A 20,260-nucleotide genomic window follows, 5' to 3' on the forward strand; every position below is an offset into this window, starting at 1 on the left:
TTTTTCTCTCGTCACTCCCCTCCTCTCCATTCCACAGAGCGAGCAAAGGAAAGAGAGGGTTGGGGTGGAGTGGGTGGTGGGATGGGCAGGGGCGGTGGCTGGGAGGGGGCAACTGTATTTTTTTCTAGCTGCTGCTCTCCCCCCCCCACATGATTGGGTGTAGGAGGAGGGGTCCCACATATGGGGGGGTCTTCCCTCCTCCTGGTGATGAGCCTAAGACTGAGGTGGGGAGGAAGACCGAGTTCCCCACCGCCTGGTTCCACCGGAGATGTGAATCCTTCCCCCCAACTCTCAAGATCTCTTACCCTGCCAACCCACAGAGGGCCAGTGCCTGTTTACAAGAGTTTGAAGAAGTCCATTCTTTTCTTGGCCGGGCTGTATGTCAATACTCCCTTTCCCCTTTGGAGAGACTCCTCAGAAGAGTGTGTGAAGTTTCCCAAAGGTGAGGCAGCCCAGCAGCAAGCCAGTGTCCCAACTTTGTCTGGCTTGCTGTGCTGCCTGCGGCTAGGGACTCAGATTAGTCATAAACGAATGGTAAGCAGTGCGCCAGCCGCCCAGCCGGTGCCTGGCGAAGTCTGGGAAAAACCTTCTCTAATGTTGTGTTAAATATTTAGTATGAGAGAGTGGCCCTGGGTGAATATTTCATGCCTGCCTTTATTGTCAATCAATGTGCAGAAAGCTACATCCACTGTGGATTTTGAAATCTCAAACCCCAAAGATAAAGATCGGAATGAGAGCTATGTATTTTCTCTGTCTGTGGTCCTTTGGGTCGGGGGTTCAGCCTTAGCTTGGGAGCTGAAAAGAAGCCCAGAGTCAGGGTCCAGGAAGAATATGAGGGGGGTGCTGGGTTTGGGGCTCCTGACTTTGAATGATTTGGGGGCTGGGAGGTGGGCAGTGGGTCTGTTGCACAGACTAGCAAGGGAATGGAAGGGAGCTGAGGAATCTGGGTGTACAGGGCAAGGCCAAGTGCCACTCCCTAATGGAGGCCCCCAGCCCTGCTCCCAGGGGGCTGTAGGCAGTCCTTGGTACCTCTTTCCCATTTCTCAGTCATTTCCTGCCCTCTACCATGTCCATCAGCCTCCTAGATAACGATGGCCCAAGAGGTGGACTCAGTGGTTTGCCCTCCTTTGCTTTCCATCCCTCTGGGCACTATGGGACACATTTAGGCAGCAGAGAATCCCTTTATTGGAAGGTTCCGGACTGGATCCAGGGGACCAGAGCAATCATCATAAGCAAAAAGCAACCTTGGATCCAAGGAGGAGCTGCCAGGTTGTGATTTGCTCAGGTAGGAGGGGAAGACTGAAGCCCCAAAAGGACTCAGGGAAAGCCAGAATGACCCAGACCTTCTTTTTACCCCTAACTCTTGGTTAAAACTGATATCTACTTTACAAATATTATTTGGATTTGATTTTCCTTGCCAAGCTAGGGGAGGTACTGAGGCCCCCAAACCAGACGGAGGCACAAAAAATCGTATCGTGTCCCCAAATACAACTCCCTAAATCCACTCCTCAATCCTCCTGCGTCCCCAGTGGAGCCGCATTTACCATGGATCCCATTCTTGGGCAGGCTCTAGATACCCAACGATAGACCTCCAGCACCCCTCTACCCATTATTATTTGTTGGGCAATATTTCCTGAACCCTTCTTTAGTCCTGGCCAGATCTTAAATGATGGCAAATAGGAACTAGATTGGGGCTTTGCTAAAGTGTGGAACTTCTCTATCAGTTAGGAGCTGCAAGAAGTAAAATCTGTTGCTTTTCCTCCTTCCTCTACCTCTTTTTATAGGGTGACCTGGGGCTAGAGTTTTTAATTATAATGATGGGGAACTAAGGACTATGGCTTTTATGGGGTTCGTGCTGACCTCATTAAACTCAGGTTTATTGGAGGCAAAATGTTCCCCAAACAGTGATAGGAACCAGCAAGTGGGAAGTGTGAGGCACCCCATCCCTTGCAGAGGTGGGGATAAAGGCTCAGAATCTCAGTTTTGGCTTTTCCGAGTTCCCCCAGGGCCCTGCTTCCTTCTCTATCCTGGTCTCCAGGGCACTGTGGGGCCTGAGCCCCCAAGGCAAATTCTGTACAGCCAGTGCTGACAGTGGGGAGGGGTACGCTTCCTGTGAGGAGCCAGCTGTGGGCCTGAGCACTTGAATTTGACCACCAAAGTTTATTCCAGGGCCACCATAAAAGTGAGCCAGGCGGCTGCAAGGAGCCACTGGCGGCTTTATTTCCTTGAAACAAAAAAGAAGGCAAAAAAAAGAATGTCAAAGAAGTTGATGTCAACTCTAGGGTCTCCCAACAGAGGCTTCTGAGAATTAATATTCTTCCCCCTAAAAGACATGAAGTTCTTTATTTTTATTTATTTATTTATTTAGCCTAGTTTTGGTCTGTTAATTTCTCAACAACTGTTTAAAAATTCCAGCAACTGGAGGTTGCTGCTGGGGTCAAGGAAAGAAAGCCCTGGACGCTGAGGTCAGCAAGGCACGGATGGGCAAAAATGCCCACAGTGTGGGCTGGCCACTTCACTGCCCACCCCTTGGTCCAAGGCCACTCCAAAGCATAGGCTGGGTCACTTGCCCCAGGGTGCATCCTGGGGCATCAGTACATCCCCCAATAAGAGACTCAGCTGTGGTCCAAAATCAGTTCCTAAGAGCCCTGGCAAGCCCCACTCCCTGGCAGGAGGTGGCTTCTCCTCCCCTATCTCATGGGTGCCTATGGCCCTTCCACAATCCTGGAGTCCCATCTTTCACCTGAATTCCTCCAGGGCAGGGCCATCCTACCTAGCGCACCGGTTCTTGGTGGCCTCAGTCAGCACCTCCAGCCCGCCCGCCTGCCTGGCTGCTTCCAGGCAGCTGCGGTCCGGCAGCTGATACGGTACTCTGGCCAGGACCAAAACAGACTCCAGTGACACTCCCTTCCACACACAGACACTAGAGGTGGCTTCAGAAGGGGGCAGTATCTCCTGAATTCTGAATCCCCTCATGCACGGGAGACCCCACACACAGCGCTGGCTAGCTTTGCAGCTTGTAAACCTCCTGGTTCTAGAAAGCAGTTCCCTGGGGTAACCAGGGAAAGGGACCCATCCCACAGACCAGGCACGGGGAGGACAAAACCAGAGCTGAGAAAGAGGGACCGTTAGAGCTCCGGTGGGCTTGGACTCTAAATACAGTCCCGTGTGGGGTCAGTAAAAGATAAGCAATAGGCCGTGAACAACCTCAGTGCTTGGAGGCTTGGCCCGCAAGGATGAGCCCTCATTAGAAATCAGCTCGCACCTTCTTGTAAGTCTTTCTCTCCACTTAGAGCAATCCGAGGCGTTTAATAACCTCTCTAGTGTGCTTGGGGATTTTCAGGTCAGCCGTTTACCCTGCACACAGGACACATCTCACCCCCAGCCACTAGTTCTTGGCCCCCACCTCTCCTCAGCCCTGGCCATCGTCCCAAACCCAAGGGCCCAAGTCAGGTCACCCAAGCCGGTAGATGCTGCTGCTCCGAGGTTCCTCGGCCACTGGGCTCCTGGAAGTGACAGGGGAAGGGAGAAGGGCAGCTTCTCCACCCCCGCAGCCCCACCCACCTTCCTCCGCTGAGGGATTGTCCCAGGAGGCTAGCAACGGGACCCCATTTCTCCCCATAAAAGTCCCATTTTATGAGCCAGTTTCACTGGGCCCCTCACCAAATGCTCTAAAATGAAGGAAATCTCTTAAAAGCAGTCTGAATTGGAGCCGCTACTACTGGACCTTGGTGTCCAAACCCAGTTGCAGACCCACAGAAATGTCTTTTCTGGGCGGGATTGCCCTGTTGGGCCACCCGGATCTCTGGCCTCCCCGCCGCCAGCGAGCGGAGGCGGGTTGGCCGGAGCCGCCATTCCCTGGCTTTAGCGCCTACTTAGGCTCGGACCCAGTCCGTGCAGATCAAAGTGAGCTCGCGGCATTTTTATGAGATGAACTTCAGTGGCTCTTTACTTGTAATCAGACGCCTGGGTCGAAAATGCAAAAGGGAACAGCCCATCAATCCAAAAAGGAAAAGGGGGGGTGGTGGAGAGAGAGATAGAGAGAGAGAGAACATTAGGGAGAAGAGGGGTACTGGGGCGAAAACATTCAGGTGACACATAACAGGAAGATTCTGATCACCACCACCGACCAAAAAAAACCCAAAAAAAAAAACACCCAAAAACAAACAAACCAAAAAAACCTTTGCCTGCAGCAAAAATGGTCTGTGGGTCTGTTCCAGCCTCCAGGCCCCGCCATCTGCCTGTACACTTCACCCCGATTTCCGGGGGGCTGGGAAACCTGACTCGCCTGTGTGCTGGAGCTTGATCCGAAAGCTTCCACAGTGTGGACGTGCCTTGTAAGGCGAGCGTGGCCGCCTGCACTCTCCTGCCCCAGCGGGGAAGTCGCCTTCTGCTCAGGATTTCAAAGTCTCCCCCGTTTTGCTCCTTTTTCTCTGCGGTCTCCGTGGTTCTCTTGTCTCTACAGCCAGAAGTTGAGTTACAGGAAGATTCACCAGAGATTTATCGCCTGGCTCCAAACTTGGAGAGCCCCGTTGCAAATAACAGCCGTCTATTGTCTAGACTTTTATCTCCGGGTATGGATCCTGCATTATTGAGGCTCAGGGGATAGGGTCTGGCTCTGTGTGGGGAGTGTGTGTGCCACCCAGCGCTTGCCCCTTGCCCCCCAGAGATTGCTGTGGGTAGGTTTAGGAAAGTGCACAAATTTGTGTGTGTTTCTGGAGCTGGGCAGGTACACCTGAGTGTCCCAGTGGGGAGGCCCAGGGTGAGGAGGGTCTCTTTGTGCCTGAACATTCTGGTGCATGGACTTGTGTGTTGGGTGAGAATTTGTCACGGTGTGCTTTGTTTCTGGGGGCATTTTAAGTGTTCCTGTCTGGGTTTTTGCAGGTTTTATGAACCTGCATCCGCTTGGCCTGTTTATGTCCCTTCGAAGGAGATCATCTGGTGTTTTTCAATACTGGAGCCCATTTTGTGTGTGTGTGTGTGTGTGTGTGTGTGTGTCTTCTCTGAGAAAATGGATTTGGGTGATACCTTTCTAGTCTTGCTCCCTCAGATTCCTCTACTTACCCTAAATCACACCTCAGCCTCTGCCTTCCCCCAAGCGTCTGGCCCTGCTCTACTCCCTAAAAGTCCGGAAATCTCCCAAGCAGCTACCAATTTTCTGTCACAGGCATGAAACACATTTTTGCAGGATGAGGTCTGGCTATCTCTGTCTTTCCCACATTAGGGGGAAATGTCCCAGCTCATAAACTCCCTCACTTCCTGGGGCTCCCCTTCCCAGAGCTGAGGGGGACATCAGAAAGGGCCTCCCCAGTTCATTCCAACCTTTTAAAACACTCTCCACACCACTGCACATAATACGAAGCGGGTCTGCCGTGCCCTCCCTGGGGCTTTCTGTTAGCAAATGTCCTCACCCTGCTCACCTCCTCAGCCCCTGGAGCTCAAGCAGTAGGACATTTGCCCAGATTAAATGTCTGTGGGAGAGACGCCTATCACCTTAGATCTTGGGGTCAGGTGCTGTTTATCTAAGCCTGGATCCTTGAACACCATCAGAAATAATCAAGTCCTCCCTCTTTGTTTTTCATTATCAGGGAGCAGGGTGGGAGGGCTCTAGGCCCCGAGGCCTGGGAGCGCTACTGACCACCCCCAGTGCTCCTGGCTACTTCCACCTGGGTGTCAGGTCCTACTTTGGGTCCCTAGTAGCCCTTAGGCACCTTAGCCAGGTAGGTAAAGTGGGAGGGGGCAGATCCTAGAGGCTGGTTTCCAGTTGAGAAGGGCGGATGTGACAAAATTAGGCCTTTGAGGAGTATCACATTGAACCAAAAGTCCCCAGAATTGCTTTCTGAGCATTTCTCCCTTCCCTCGTCATTAGAATTCCCATTTTAAAAGCAACAGATAGGCCTAAAAAGGGCTCTATGGGCACCGAGCAAGAGGAAATCTGCTGACAGGGCCAGGAAAAAGGAGGTGAACCCTTCACAGACACCCCTATGCTATGTTCTCTCTCTCCCTCCCTCTCTCCCCACAGTGCCATCCTGCAGGGAAAAGATCTAAGACTCCACTTCAGGTTTCTTTCTCTGGCGCCTTGGCTTTCAGCTGAGCCACCCGCTGCCCCCAGCCCGCAGCCAGCCAGGTCGCCGCCACTGCCCCCAGGATCCGGAACTCACTTTCCCTCTGGCTGGCCGGCTGGGGCGCAGCCTTTCTCTGTCTCTCCCTGCCTCCCTCCGTCCTTGAATCTCCCACACTTCACAGGGCAACAGATTTGGGGTATGCTCGCTTCTCCGCACCTCAGGCCTAGGCTGAGCCCGCTCCGTGCTCGAGGAGAGCGGCTGCAGGTCCGGGTCCTAGGCCCGCGCGCTTGGCTCCCAGTCCCGCCCGCTGCAGCTTCCTTTGCTAGTTGCCGGGTTAAAGCGCTTCTCTCTCGCTTTCCTGCTTCTCCTCCTTTCTCTCCGCCTCTGGATCTGCGAAATAAATAAATCCAAGCCTCCTACCTCGTCAGCCCTCCCCACTGGCGCTGCCTCACTTCTCCTCCTCCTTACCGAGTGCACCGCCTTGTTTTCAGAAGGAAATCTTATTAGACATTTAGGCTGTAAATGAACTTTTCTTTGTGACGGCTAGTTTTCTTTCCAGTTCTTAAGTCCTGCTCCTTTTCCTGGTGGAGTGGAACGGATTTAGAAGTCTGCAGTAGGGGAGGGGAGTGTGGAGAGAAGGAGCCCAGACTGTGATGAGAGACACGGAAGACCAAGAGATAGAGAGAGCAAGAGGCGTTGGGTTGGGGAGAGGAGGGTGAGAGGGAGGGAGGGAGGAAGGGAGGGAGAAAAGGAGGGAGGGAGGGAGTCCCAGCTGGCGGGAGCGGAGCCAGAGAGAGAGAGAAAAGGAGAGAAAAGTTTCCCGGAGTCTTCATTAGTTGACTTCCCTGTCCACTGCTTCCCCCAGCCGGCGGAGCTCACCCCCAATAAAGGAAGGAAGGGGGTCTTTATTTTTTTTTAAAGGCCCCAAAGAATCCAGTGTTTACAAGACTAGAAATGCTACGGCCTTGTCCGGGCAGAAAGAAAGGCTGAAATGGAGGACCGAAGCCTTCCTTATAAGGTACGATGCTAACTTGACCTTCACTTTGTCATGGCGGCCCCCGCCCACCCAGACTGCTGCAGGCTGCCCGGCGGATCCTGCGGCCGGCTGGACCCTGGCCTCTGTCTCCCTCCTTCCTCTCTTTTGCTTTCAAATCTTTCTTTCCTTTCTAAATGCCCGTCCTTTTTTTCCTTCTGTCTTTTTATTTCCTTTCTACCTTTTCCTTTTTATTTCCTTCCTTTATTTATTGTGGTTTCTCCTCTTGCCCCTTTTCTTTCACTCATTCCTTTTATTCTTGTCTTCCTGTCTCGTGGTTTCCCTTGACTCTCTCTTGCCTGACTCTCCCTCCCTCTTTCCTCTCCCCTCCCCCCAGGCTTCTGGCTTCTGGTCTTCTGAATCCCAGAAACAAGAAAGCATATTTTCAGTTTTTTTTACCCATCCCCATCCCAACCAACCTCCACAGTCCTAGCCTGACTTCTACCTCCATCCAGGTGTCCCTAGGGAAGAGGTCCAAGAAGGAAGGCCAAACTGGGATCAAAGGGGGCTTCACTGAGAACCTAGTGCCCACTTGGGGATGACAATGAACTTGGTTTTGGTAAGACCCTGCCTTCCTCTCACTGGCCTAAATTGCCAAGTTTCTGTGACCTTAGGAGTCTTGAACTAAGGTTGAAGTCTTTCACTGTTGGGGGACATGGGGAGAACAGAGACTACTGGTCCTGAGACTAAGATTTAAGTACCAAATTGTTGTTTGCCCTTCTCTGAGCTCCCAACCACTAAAATTGTAGAGATCTCCCTCAAGACATCTGGGCAGAGAATTTAGAGAATTGGGGATTTCTGGAGATTCACACACATAAAATAGGAAAGAGAAAGACAATCAGGACTCTCTCTCTACCTTGCCTCTTGCTGCCTTCCAGGCTCCAACAGAGCCTCCGACATTAACTCTAATCATATCTTGCGCAGCTGTAAAATAAATGATATTATCGACACCCCTATAATTATCTATTATTCGCTTACTTGTGCTAATTACAATACTAGATGAGGCAGGTCTAAACAGAAAAAGTAAAACCAAACAAATATTTTGGAAAATGAAACTGGATCGCTGAGGCTTTCAAAATCTCTTAAGAATATCTGAGCTCCTGCCTAGGACCTTCTTGGTTCAGGAGTAGCCATCTTGTAGGTCACAGAGTGACATTGGGAGACCCTACTACCTCCTTTTCCTCCATATCCCATATAGCCACCCTTCTCCTTGCACTGACACCAGAGAGGATCAGACAATAAAAAGGAAATGCTTTCTCTCTCTCTCTCCCTCTCCCTACAATTATCCAGATAATTGCATGAATTTTTCCTTGAATACTGTTGTGTAGTCGGGATTGGGATTTCAGCAGGAAGTGCAGGGGACAGGATTCCAAATGGGGGAGGTTGAGAGGGTCCTGCGTTGTTACATTCCCAGACTTTATAGTTCTGTCTAGTGTTACATTGTATCTTCAGGCAAAGATCTTTGTTCGCCTTCAGTCATATTTCTCCCTTCCCCCTCCCTTTATTTCTCTCTCCCTCCCCCTTTTTTGGTCCCTTTAAAGGAGACTCAGATCATCTTGTGCTCTTAATAGATGACTATAAAAGTAAAATTAATTCCCCCCTGCCCTTTAATATCAATATCTCTTCGTTAAGTATGCACATTGGTGAGAATAAACAGAATTAAGTGTTGCAACCCAAACCAGCAATTACATTCAAGGTTTTTTTTTTTTTTTTTCCTCCATGGGGTCTGGCTTATCAGGGGGTGTTCACTCTGCCGCAAGATAACCAAGGGTTATTTGTATTATTATTTTTTTTTTACAAGCTCACTGGGGCCTGAGCCAGCACCAACCCAGTAGAAAAAGCAGCCGTGAAGCCAGAGATGGAAGAGAGCTCCAGACAGAGATGAAAAGGAACGATGCGGAGTAATGCAGAGAAAGGAGGAGGCAGCAGGTCTCAGAATGAGCAAATGTGGCAGAGAGCAAGACAGGCACTCACAGACAGAGGTTTATACATTTTTATTTACAATTTTTTTTTAAAAATGTGGGGCTCGAAGAAGAAAAGGGAAAATACAGAGGAGCGGAGAGGGGAGGGAATTATCGGAGTTCCAGCATGAACGCCCCAGAAGGGGAGAAGACCGGATAAATGCTAGCGAGGAGAGATGCCAGAGCCGAATTCCGGCTCGGACTCCGGGCCGCCGCTGCCCCACACGCTGTGGGCTGGCCCTCGAAGCCCCCCCTCGTGGCCACCAGGGCATCCTTGCTCTCCTTATCTTCTCCATCTTTATGACGAGGCTTGTTAACAAGACCAGCGATCTGGCCACGCGTGTCTATCTCAGCCGCTCCCGCTTAGCCAAGCAGCAGCCGGCTCTGGGACTGGCAAGGCATTAATTAATTGATTCCTTTGGACAGTAAAATATGGCAGTGTCTACATGGAACCCATAAACAATATCTGTGTGGGGTATGAGTGCATTGTCTTTCAAAGAATTTTTCCATAGGGTGTGTCAGGTAGTTTCGGGGTTTTAGCTACTAAAGAAAGACCCAAGTGGGATTCATTTTTTTCCGGGGCTGAAACAGTTAGCTCTGTGTCCAAAAATGCTTTAAGCTATGATTCCATCTCTGAAAGCGTTAGGAATGGATCTTGTTGAGAAAAACTTGGGTTCCAGAATAAACTTTCCCTGCTGCCTGTGTGGACCCAGCCAGCATGAAGGATGCTAACCGGCTGCTAAAGAACTGGGTGGGCCAGAATCCTCTCCTGGGTTGGCTGAGAGGGAGTGGAGCTGCTTTGGGGTTTGAGAGGGAGGTAGAGGACCAGATCGAGCCCTTACTTCATGCCATCTTTCTCCACTGGAGATTTTAAAAATAAATTAAAAAAAAATTTAAACAAACTTTGGCTTTCAGGAACTCTGAGTGCCCAGCACACATCTGGAACTTGCCTTTACCCCAACCTGCTTCTTACACAACTTTGCCAAGTCACTGCACCTCCCTCTCCTCCCCTCACTTCTTAACTCACAGCCCAGAATAATGCTCTAATATATTTATCTTAGGTCTAGAAGAACAAGTCCTGAGACACAGGGTAACTTAATTATATAATGCTCATTCCATATAGGCTGTGTTTACGAGTCAGATCCTGCTGCAAACAGGACTTGGGATTCTAAATATAGATGCTGATTTCGGCAAGAGATGGACTAAGGAAATCAAGATAGGAGAACACTTATATAAATAATCCCATTAGACATAGAAGGGGTTTTAAAACACGGAAATAATAGAAAAACAGAAAGACAGAAAAGAGGCTCAGCTGTTGGAGCCTGTCAATGCCAATGCCTGAGCTTCCTCCTGCTTCTGTCTGTAAGACAGCCAAATAAATGTGTATTATAAATGCAATACTATGTGAGCTCAAAGAATGTACTGCAATGTATTTGGTATGCACACACCATGTAAACAAACTAATTTACAGAACGTATTTTTCATACATTGGGTAGATACTCAATTTATGTGTGTATAATAATATGATGTATTTTCCATGCACTTTTTATGTGGACAGTTAATATCTGGATGCATTTTCCATGCGTGATTTTATACGCCCTATGGAATGTATACGTTTATGTAGCTAAACAGATGAGGACTGTATATTTCCTGTGTAGGATACACATGCAAGTGTACTGTTTATGTAAATTACGTGTGGTGTCTATCCATGCTGTGTGTAACCTTTTCTCAGAACGTTGCTTTCCCGTACAAATGAAAGTGCCTTTGTATGTATGTTTTATAGAGAAATATATTTTCCATGCCCAGTATGTACATGTAATAGAGCTATCTGTGCATTTTAGACTGTTTCAATATATCTGTTATGTTGGCATTCCCGCCAAGTGTGCGTTTTCTGAAACATCTTTTCCGTGCCTCGCATACGGACTATGCGTCTTTCACAGGAGCTTTCTTAGCAAGAACTGCCGGCGAGTCCCATCCGCGCAGATCTGCCCTCGAAGGAAGTTCTGCACTCGGGGACGTGGAAACTGACATACTGAAGGCTGATCTCCTAGTCTCCAGGAAGTGCCTCTGGCTCTGAGAGGAAGGATCACCCACCGGCAGCGGCTGGGTCACAGTGGCTAAAGGTTTGGTCTCATCTGAGACCAGTTCCTCGTCTCCGGTGCCAGGCTCCTTGAGGCGGCACAGGCTTTAGGAGCCTCAGCCGCCGGCGGTGAGAAGCCCAGCGGGAGGGCGGACCGCGGCTGTGGGGACGCCGCGTACCCAGCAGAGGGAGGGCGCTTAGCCGCCCGGCAGCGCCTGAGACTCGGGCTGTTCTTCCACGGCTCCCACAAACTGGGAGTACTCCCGCCCAGGCCCGGGGTGCTCGGGGCTGAGCGGCTGGGCGGGGCGGCGCTCGCCAGCTTCCTCTGCTCCGGCCAGCAGGGGTCATCCCGTCCTTCGCGGGGGCCCGGCTGCCCTCGGGCGGCGACCGGAGCGGGGGGCGGCTGTTGGGCGGGGAGCCGCACGGGGCAGCCGGAGGCTGAGAGGCGCGCCGGGTCTCCCCTCCCGGGGGCCCTGCTGCGGACGGGAGCCGGGGCTGGGGCCGGCCGGGGACGCGGATCGACCTCCCAGAGCCCTTTCCACCCGGCCAGGCCACGGAGGGCTCCAGGCGCCCGCGTCCTCACCAGCGGCCGCCGCGCCTTTGTCTCGGAGCCTCCTCCTGAGCGGCGACCGCGAGCGCGGCGCCGGGCCACAGCGGTGCGGGGCGTTCGGGGCGGCTGGCGTCGGCCGCACGCTTCACGGAAAACGGGCAGCTCTGTCTCGACCGAGGCAGACGCAGGAAGGCGGCCGCGCCGGCCTAAGGCTAGGCAGGCGCGTGGCTGCGGGATCCGGCGCCTGCAGCCAGCCGCGCGCTGAATTACATGCGACCTTCCGGCGCCTCCGTGTGCCAGCCGCGCAGAGAGGGTTGGGGGTTCCGGGGTGCGTTTCCCGCGCCGGCCCGGGGCCTAAAAACCGCTCCTACTTTCCTGGTAATGGCGGGGAGGATGATGGGCAGGAGCTCCGGCCAGTCCGGAACCCAAGGCCCCGGGGGGTTTGCTTTGTTCGTAGACGGGGCTGGCGGTCCCTGCTCGGCTCTGGGTCTGAGCCATCGACCGCGCGCCGGGTTTCCGGCTGCATTAGCATCCGCAGAACCCCGGCTGCCGGACCCATCTCCCGCCCGCTCGATAGCGGCTTTAAATACCGTAGCTGTGTCTATGCAGGTCAGAGTGGAGTAGAACTTGGTGGACAACAGGGGCCAGAGATGATAGAAGCTTACAAATACACAACAGCAGAAATATTTTCTACCTGAATTATCCAGATAATTGTCTCCGTTTCTTGCTCCTCAAGACCCAGTTAGAGACACGAGATTATTTGTCTTAAAGTCCATGGAGTAAATTGTAGTTTGAGGGTTTAAGCCAGAAAAATAGTTGCAAAATACATGCAATCCTTGCCCAGATGTTGAATACAGACTTGCCCTGAGTATTTGGATCGAGGCTCAAACATGACATTTTCTTTGGCCCAGATACCCAACAATAAGTTTTTCAACCCTTAGGAGGAAGTTATAGTGTCGTTCCTTCTCTGACAGTCTCCCCAGTTATTGAGTTTGGGGACCTGTGTAGACACCACCCAGCAAAGTACCTCCTCTCTCAGATCCGCAGTGTCTCAGGAATAAATCAAGAGAACAAATTAAAGGCCAGTTACTTCCGACCTCCTTAAATTCCCTCCTTTCTTTTTAGCGAGAAATGCCTTCACTGTTAATTCTTCCTATATAGATGTGTCCTAAGAAGAGAACCTATGCCTGGGTTCACTGGGATTCAACTCCTGCCCCCCCCCAAATTAATTCAGACCTAGGCACAGCCAGCCACCCACTCCCTCCCCAGCTCAGAAGCTATTCTGGCAGCTGAGCTGCCAGAAGCTATTCTGTTCCCAGCTTTGCCTGTACTCTGTGGGGACCTTTGTATGGTGACCTCCCAAAGCTTGGGATCTTCCTTCTTGCCCAAATCCTTCAACTTCACCAGATAAGCTGTGTGTTAGGAGCAAAAGGAGAGTGTGATTCAATTTAAATTTGTTAGTTTTTCTAGTTGCAGGAGTAAGGAAAGAAAGGGAGAGAGAGAGAGATTTCCAGCCAGGAGTTGTGACTTGGACTCTGGGCTCGATGCGGGTCTCTGCTTTTCCAAAGCAGACCCAGGAGGGTGGAGAGGGAATCTGGTGGAGACTCCCTGGTTGGAACCAGGCTGTGAGAAAGGGAAGTTCAGGGGCCAGAGGCACAAGGGTAGAGACAGAGGGAAGATATCACACCCAGAAGGAAAGGGTGAAGTGGAGGTGCAGAGGGGCCATGGGCTTTGCTGGAACCCAGACTCTGGCTTCCACCTGGGCCTCTCTCTGGCAAGGTAGGCCCAGAGGCAGTTGCTGGCCAAGAGAGAGGAAGTCTATTTCACCAGCTCCAAGGGGCCTTTAGTCCCCTATCTAGTCATTTTGCTGTGCACAGAATGTGCTCTTGGGGTTAAGCCATGGGGTTAGACCCTGGGGTTGAAGTGTGGTTTCACCAGCCCCTGCCCCATATCCCAGGGCATTCTTGCCATCCTTGCCCCAACCTGCTTGAGCCCCTACCCTGGTTTTACTTCCTGGAGATCCTGCAGCTCAGACGTTCTCTTTCAGGCCCTGAAGGTGGTTTCAGCCTCCTCTGGGCTGTCTGCGTTATTTTTATGGCCCCGTGACTCCTCAGATATCCCTCTCCTCCCCCCTAATCTTCTATCCCCCAATTTTCTCTCTGCTAGTAATTGCTTGGGACTAGAGATGGCAGCTCATCAACAGATCTTTGTTGCTCGTATATTTTTGTTGCCCCTGCACCGTTCTTCCTTTATCATTATACATTTATTATTTTTATTATTCACCTGAGCTGGAGACAATCAAGTGGGAGAGCGGCTAGGAATGGGGATCCCATTCTTTTCTTTCTGGGCAGAGGAGACCATGTGTGGGGACTCAGTTTAAAATTATTTCTCAAAAAAATCACATCATCATTCGGTCATGTTTTAATTATTATTATTAATATTAATATGATGAAGCAACTCTGTACAAGGACTATATAAAGGGAAAACGTGCTAAAGACAGACGTTTGAATAGGAGGGCACACTACAGAGAGCTGGGAAGGGCATCTACCCATAGAGACTACAGTAGGTACTAGCAACGGATACAGAGAACAGGGCACAGATTGACAGAGAAGCTCACAACAGAGAAGTCAAGTTTAAAGCGACAGGAAGAGAATATTGCATATCTTTGTACCCTCATCCCTTTTGGAGTGTTCTGGCCTCTTTTTTCTACCAGGCTGTAGGAATCAGGCTGGAGTGGTGAAGCTTGAATCCAGCACCCCAGAACCCACAATGTGTGTGGGGGGGTGCTGCATGAAGGGGTAATGGGTGACCAGGCAAAGGGGAGAGTGCCACGTACCCAGGGTCAGCCCAGAAAGGGTTGTGCAGACAGCTGGAATGATGCTGATCTCTGCAAACTGGTACATAGGTGAAACAAGTTTACATCAGTAGGGAAGTGTGTCAGGTGCCCAGTGGGGGATGAGGGCAAGTGATTGTATGGCCACTCTGCAGGACTGTATTTGGGGACATGAGGCTGCCTGCTTACAAGTACAGTCAGAAAAGTGGCGTAGGCCCCATGGGAGTGCTGGGCTCAGCTGTGCCTGTGTTTGCCCATGCCTCTGCACAATCCCTTATGGGGGACATGAAGCTGTGTGCTGATGGGAGAGTGGGAGGCTCTGGGGATTGCCTTTTGAGGGTGGGTTAGGGGACACTCTTCCCAGGCAGGAAGAACTCCAAGCTAGCAGGCCAGTTCACACTGTGCATGCTGGGCTTAACTCCCATCAGTCCCCTCTTCTCACCTTCTTACTCCTGGCAAGGGTGGGTCAGCAGAGGGGGACGTCCAGGGACTCTCACCAAGAGTGCAGGAAGGTGCGGCTGGGCTTCTTCTGCCTCTCTCTCCTAAGCCAGCCTAGATCTATTGGACTGGGGCTGGGGCCTGAAGGGGGCTATGAATAAAATGTCCTGGGCTAAAGAAGCCACTCTGGCTTCCAACCGGTTCTGGAGATGTGCTCCTCCTACTCTGGTCCTCGTACTGGGAGGCTCACCAGCTAGGGTGAGGCCCAGGCAGCGGATCCTGAGACAAAGGGCGACGCTGGGGGGCGGGTGGAGTGGGGGTGGGTAAAAGAGAGAAAGGAGTTGTGTGGGGGGCAGCAGCGCCCCCTCCTTCATTGTCACCAGCCTGGGAAACCCGGGCTGAGCTGAGGCCTCCGCGGCCGGTAGCCCCTTTAGGGGCAGATTCTCCTCCTGCCTCGTAAATTATGCCGGTCCAGCCTCTGGCCGGCCGTGACCGTGAACGCCAGCGGGGAAGGGAGAATCAGCCGCGGTAGCCGCGGCTGCCAGAAACTCTCCCGGCCAATCAATGCTAGGTTCGCAAGCCTCTTTCACAGCCTCTTGGGCTTCCTGGTGGGCCAGGTGAGGGTCCCTGGGGTGGTTACTAACCCTGAGGCTGCATCCGCTCAGCTCGCAATCCGGTGCTTGCGGCTTCCGGTCCGCAGCCGCCTAGGCGGCAGGAAGAGTGGATGGCTGCACACCTGTGAGCGAATGGGAGGGCAGGGCCATGGGGAGAAGGAACCAGGAGACTTTTCCAGCAGGCTGCCCCAGAGGGGACACAAGGCTGATGATCTCCCTGTCCGCAGCCAGGTCTGCCAAACGTGCCTGCACCTCTGCCTGTTCCATTTCCAGGCCTAGAGGACCAGACCCCAGTGAACTTGAGCATTACTGATCACTCTGTTCTCCCAAACTGCACTTCCTCTTAGGTTCCCGCACTTCCTCCTACCCTCCCAGAGCTACCCTAACCCCTTCCAATCTCTCCACCGACCCTCCACTCTTGCTGCCTCCTCTCTCCCTCTCCTAACCCCAGCTACTGGGAGTTTGGGGAGACTCGGTTCCACTGTCTCCACTTTTGCCTACCGCAGGCTGACTTAAGACCATGGAAGGAGATGGGGTGGGGGGTGGGGGGCAGATTACCTTTCCTCCAGATCCTCAGACGGAGGCCAAATGCCCCAGTTCCACTGCAAACCAGCTCCTCCCCAGCACCTCAGCCTTCCCTGTCCCTATTCCCAGCCTGCAGCTCCTCTCTCCCTGGTTGGGTTCTTCCCTTCTCTCTGGGACCTGGCAGGGCCTGCTGAGGGGTGTGTGGGAGGGAACCACAAACAAAACAGACAAGAGGATGTCCAAGGAGTGCCTGCCAGAGATGCCTGGCGTTCTAAGCGGGGGACTGTGTCCCAGGCAGCGCCCCCTTTTGCTCTCTGTCAGAGACAGGCTCAGTCCGGGGCCGGTGCCCGTGTCTTGCCCCCTAAAAGAAGGAGAGAGCTTGCTCCCTCAACAGAAGTCTTTTCTTTTTCATTCTCCGGTTTTGAAACCAGATCTTGACCTGCTGGTCACTAAGATTCAAGCGGTCTGAGAGTTCCCTCCGGCGCTGCCGTGTGATGAACTCGTTCACCAGAAATTCCCCCTCCAGCTCCGCCAGCTGCAACTTCGAATAGGGCTTGCGCTTCTTCCGGGAGCGGCTGTGGATCGGGTACCAGGGCGCGCCTGGGTGGAGACGAACCGGCAGCGTTGGCCAGAGGACCAAGAGGTGACAAGCCCAGTGCCCTCGGTCCTTCCCCAGCCCTTTTCACCTTGGCCTACCGCCCACCCCTAGGCCCTGGCTCTTCTGTCTCATCCCCTCTCTTTTACACAGACCCTCGTCCCCATCAACTCCCCCACCTTCATCACTCTCTTTTTCCCCTTTCACTTGTCCTTCCCTCCTCAACCCTACCTCCCACTGTGGTATCTCTGACCCTTCTGGGTTTCGATCCCCTCATTTCTCCCCAAACCTCTTTTTCTCTCAGATATCCTAGCCCTTTCCTTTCACATCCTCCAGGATGGGGTCCCTGATCAGCTAGAACAGATAGGAGCAAGTGGCCAGAGTAAACCAGGTCCACTGGCGTTTCTTGAAAGGAAAAATGTAGGTAAGGGAGCCTGTGTGAAGGCGGAGGGAGAGGCCCTAGAGAGAGGGAACAAGCTCTCAGTCCCCACCCCAGGCATGGGGAAATGTCGGTCAGAGTCCCCTTCTCCGGAGTTCCCTGCCCCCTCCAGCCGCAGATCGGCGAAAAGGGGAGTCTGTGCAGTTCTTTTATGGGGATATTTACATGTTTATAGGCGCCCCCCCTCCACCCCGTACTTCTTTTTAAAAGGAGCCCTTCCTCGCCACACATTCTGTCACCCCAGTCGGCCCTAGCTCAGTCCTACACTGCCCGCCCCCGAAGAGCTGTCCGGTCCTGAGTACGCCTCACGAGTGGGCTGGGGTCCTTACCGCTGGCCGAGAGCCCGCCGCCGGGGTTTAAAGGAGATACCAAGCTGCCCGGGTCGCCCGCGCCGGCGCCCTTGTTGCCCTCGTTGATCAGGGACGAACTGGAGTCGGATTCCAGTGACTGGCACGAGGGCGGGTCGTGCGGGGGTCCCGCGCCACCGTCGCCACCGCCGCCGCCGGCCGCGTAGTCGTACTTGAAACCAAGCGCGGGCGGCCCCGACGGCTCCAGGGGCAGCAACGCTGCCCCCGGCCCGACTCCCGGGCCCGGCTCGCGCCCGCGCTCCTCACGCTTCAGGCCCCCGCCGCCGCCCTCGGCGCAGGGCTCGCGGTAGTAACCCTTGCTGTCCTCCACTCGCGCCAGCTCGCACGTGCGGCCAAAGGGCGGGTTGAGCGACACCGGGCTGCCGAGATAGGGCTGCGGGTAGCCATTGCAGGGCTCCGCCGACGGCCAGGGCAGCGAGCACACGTTGTCGCGGCGCGGGTAGGACAGCGAAGGCAGTCCTGGCAGCTGCGCCCCGGACGCGCGGAAGTTGGGGAAGTAGAACGTGTCTCCCGTGTGGATGTTTACCAGCGGCCCCACAAACCCGGGATTCAGGAGATTATGCTCGCCCATTTCCGCGGGGCCCGACCGGCAGCTTCTACTTTATTGCTATCTGACATTAAACATAGTTAAACCTGCACCAGCCACCCATTGGCCATCCAGCTCACGTGGGCGCAGCCGCCAGGGGGATGGGTGGGGACAGCGAATCCCCCCCCACCCCGCACCAACTCCAACTTCCCCTTCCCCACTCGGGGTGGGGGGGACAAAATGCAGGGGCAGATTTATTCGCTGGATTCTGGTTTTTAAAAATATCATATAAAACCTAATGCAGAGAGTGAGGCAATCGCCGGACACGGGGCAAGAGGGAAAAAGCCACACCAAAAATACCCACACATCTGCACTTCTGCACCATGCACTCCCCCCAGATGTATTATCTTCTCGCCAACAGCTGGCCAAGCACAGCCTGTCCCTCTTTAATTAGCTCCTTTATTAACTAAAACCGTTGGAATTTACAATATCTCCCCAATAAATTACTATTAGATATTGTGTCATATAAAGTTTACTGGCTGTTTAAGGAGACGGATGAGCCCTTTGGCTCTGGGTTTATTTACAGTAGAGGCAAAGTGGGGGTAAGGACAGATTTTCCTGCCACTGTCTTTCCCAGCCCTGCCGCTGCTGTGCTCCTCTTCCTCAGCTCTTTCTCCTCAGGAATTTTGGGAGGCACGTGGGGTCCTCTCCTCTAGGAAGGACTATGGGAGAATTATTAATGCTGGGTATCCCTCGCTCCTGGAGCTGGGAGCCACTCCAGCCTCACACTTCCACTCACCGTTAGAGGAGGGATGCAGAAAGGAGGCAGAAGAAGCAAAAAAAAAAAAAAAAAAAAAAAATGAGGTGCCTGGCTCTAGGTGGACCTGACTACCTGCTCCTGAAAATCTGGGGGCCTGAACTACTCTTGCCTTTGACTTCTGTGGGTCAGATGGGCTTCTGCGGGTCTTCCAGAGTCTTTGCAGCAAGAGGCTCTGGGACCTCATTAGGGCTTGGCTGGCCTAAGAGGCTCACGACTCCCACAGCAGAAGAGACCCCCCCACACCAGAACCAGCCCAGCCTGCTGCTGTGGCCATCAGATAGCAGTGCCAATCCCAGTAAGTATGCTGGGAGTGAGGGAGAGGACTCTGGAGAATTACCTTGTTGGGTTTTAAAATTATATTTATGGTGCTAACCTCAGCAGCTCTTTCCGGACAAGGTTGAGAATCCAACGCCAGCCATTGATAAGATTAATCCACATCTGGAAACCACAAACCCATCCCAAGCAAGTCCACAGAACACAGATAAGCAGATTAAAGTGAAAACCAAAACAAAGCCTTCAAAACTGGATGTATTCTATTGGTGTCTGGTAGGCAAAATACTTAGATTTCTATTTGCTTGTTCCAAGCTCCTATACAATGCATGGCTTTGAGTAATATAGGGTAAAATAGATAGTTCCGCAAACGTCTAAATGCGGAAAACACTAGAAAATCTAGAGAAATTTGGAGAAACCGAGAGTCTCCGCAAGAATATGGCAGAAAGGAACCCATGTAGGTGAAAGTTAAGTATCTGGAATGAGCCGAAGCTACAAAAGCAAACCGAAGCCGAAGATTCTCATCTCCCTTTTTCTCTCTCTCCTCTGCAGGACGCGGCAGAGAGAAACGCAGATTCTTTGAATTCCACAGCTCACAGGGCGATTTCATATCCCCAACCAGAACTGCTCCCTCGTACAGAAATGTGTCCGCACGAGCGAGCGTCGCCCTGCCCGGCGCAGCTCAGGGCTCGCTGCGCGGCGCCCGCCCCTCTTCCACTTCCCCTTCCCTGCCTTGACCGCCGCCGGTCCGGCCAGGGCCCTCCCGCCCCTGGGAGCCCGCCCCGCGCCCGGCACTCGCCAAGCCCACTTGCCGGACCCGAGGCCGAACGGTGAGATGCTAGCCCCGCGCAGTCACCTCCAGTCAGAACGGCGCGAGCCAGGGCACCGAGCGGCGGGCAGGAGACCGCCTGAATTGGCCTTTTTGTGCTTAATTGATTAAGGGGCTGCGCGGCTGCAGAAAGGAGCATCCCTGAGCTGCAAATTCCACGTCACAGCATCTCTAACATCTTATTATGCATGCCCCCGTTTCCAGATGCATTAATGAGCACCACTGAAAATTTAACTTTTAGAAATTTTATTTGGGGGTTATTTTGGTAATAAAGATAAACAGGGTGTGACTTGAATATTGTTGCTGTTTTCTAT

General features: G+C 52.8%; 1 protein-coding gene across 1 annotated transcript; it reads right to left on the bottom strand.

Moving 5' to 3' along the window:
* Window positions 1–16,443: 16,443 nt before the first annotated feature.
* On the bottom strand, window positions 16,444–18,072 carry HOXC12 (homeobox C12). The gene is made up of 2 exons (XM_044228314.1): window positions 17,463–18,072; window positions 16,444–16,699 (listed from the first exon to the last, which is right to left on the bottom strand). The coding sequence occupies exons 1-2, from the start codon at window positions 18,070–18,072 to the stop codon at window positions 16,461–16,463; spliced, it is 849 nt and encodes a 282-aa protein (XP_044084249.1). The 3' UTR covers window positions 16,444–16,460.
* Between the last annotated feature and the right edge of the window lie 2,188 nt (window positions 18,073–20,260).

The sequence above is a fragment of the Neovison vison genome, chromosome 12 (assembly GCF_020171115.1).
Source record: "Neovison vison isolate M4711 chromosome 12, ASM_NN_V1, whole genome shotgun sequence".
Classification (NCBI taxonomy): domain Eukaryota; kingdom Metazoa; phylum Chordata; class Mammalia; order Carnivora; family Mustelidae; genus Neogale; species Neogale vison.

What these genes read in the sequence shown, in the direction of transcription:
- HOXC12 (XM_044228314.1), bottom strand. Translation starts at nt 18,072, where the DNA reads ATGGGCGAGCATAATCTCCTGAATCCCGGGTTTGTGGGGCCGCTGGTA. An exon ending in CGGCGGGCTCTCGGCCAGCG is followed by an intron (nt 16,700 to 17,462) that starts GTAAGGACCCCA and finishes GTCTCCACCCAG; the next exon opens with GCGCGCCCTGGTACCCGATC.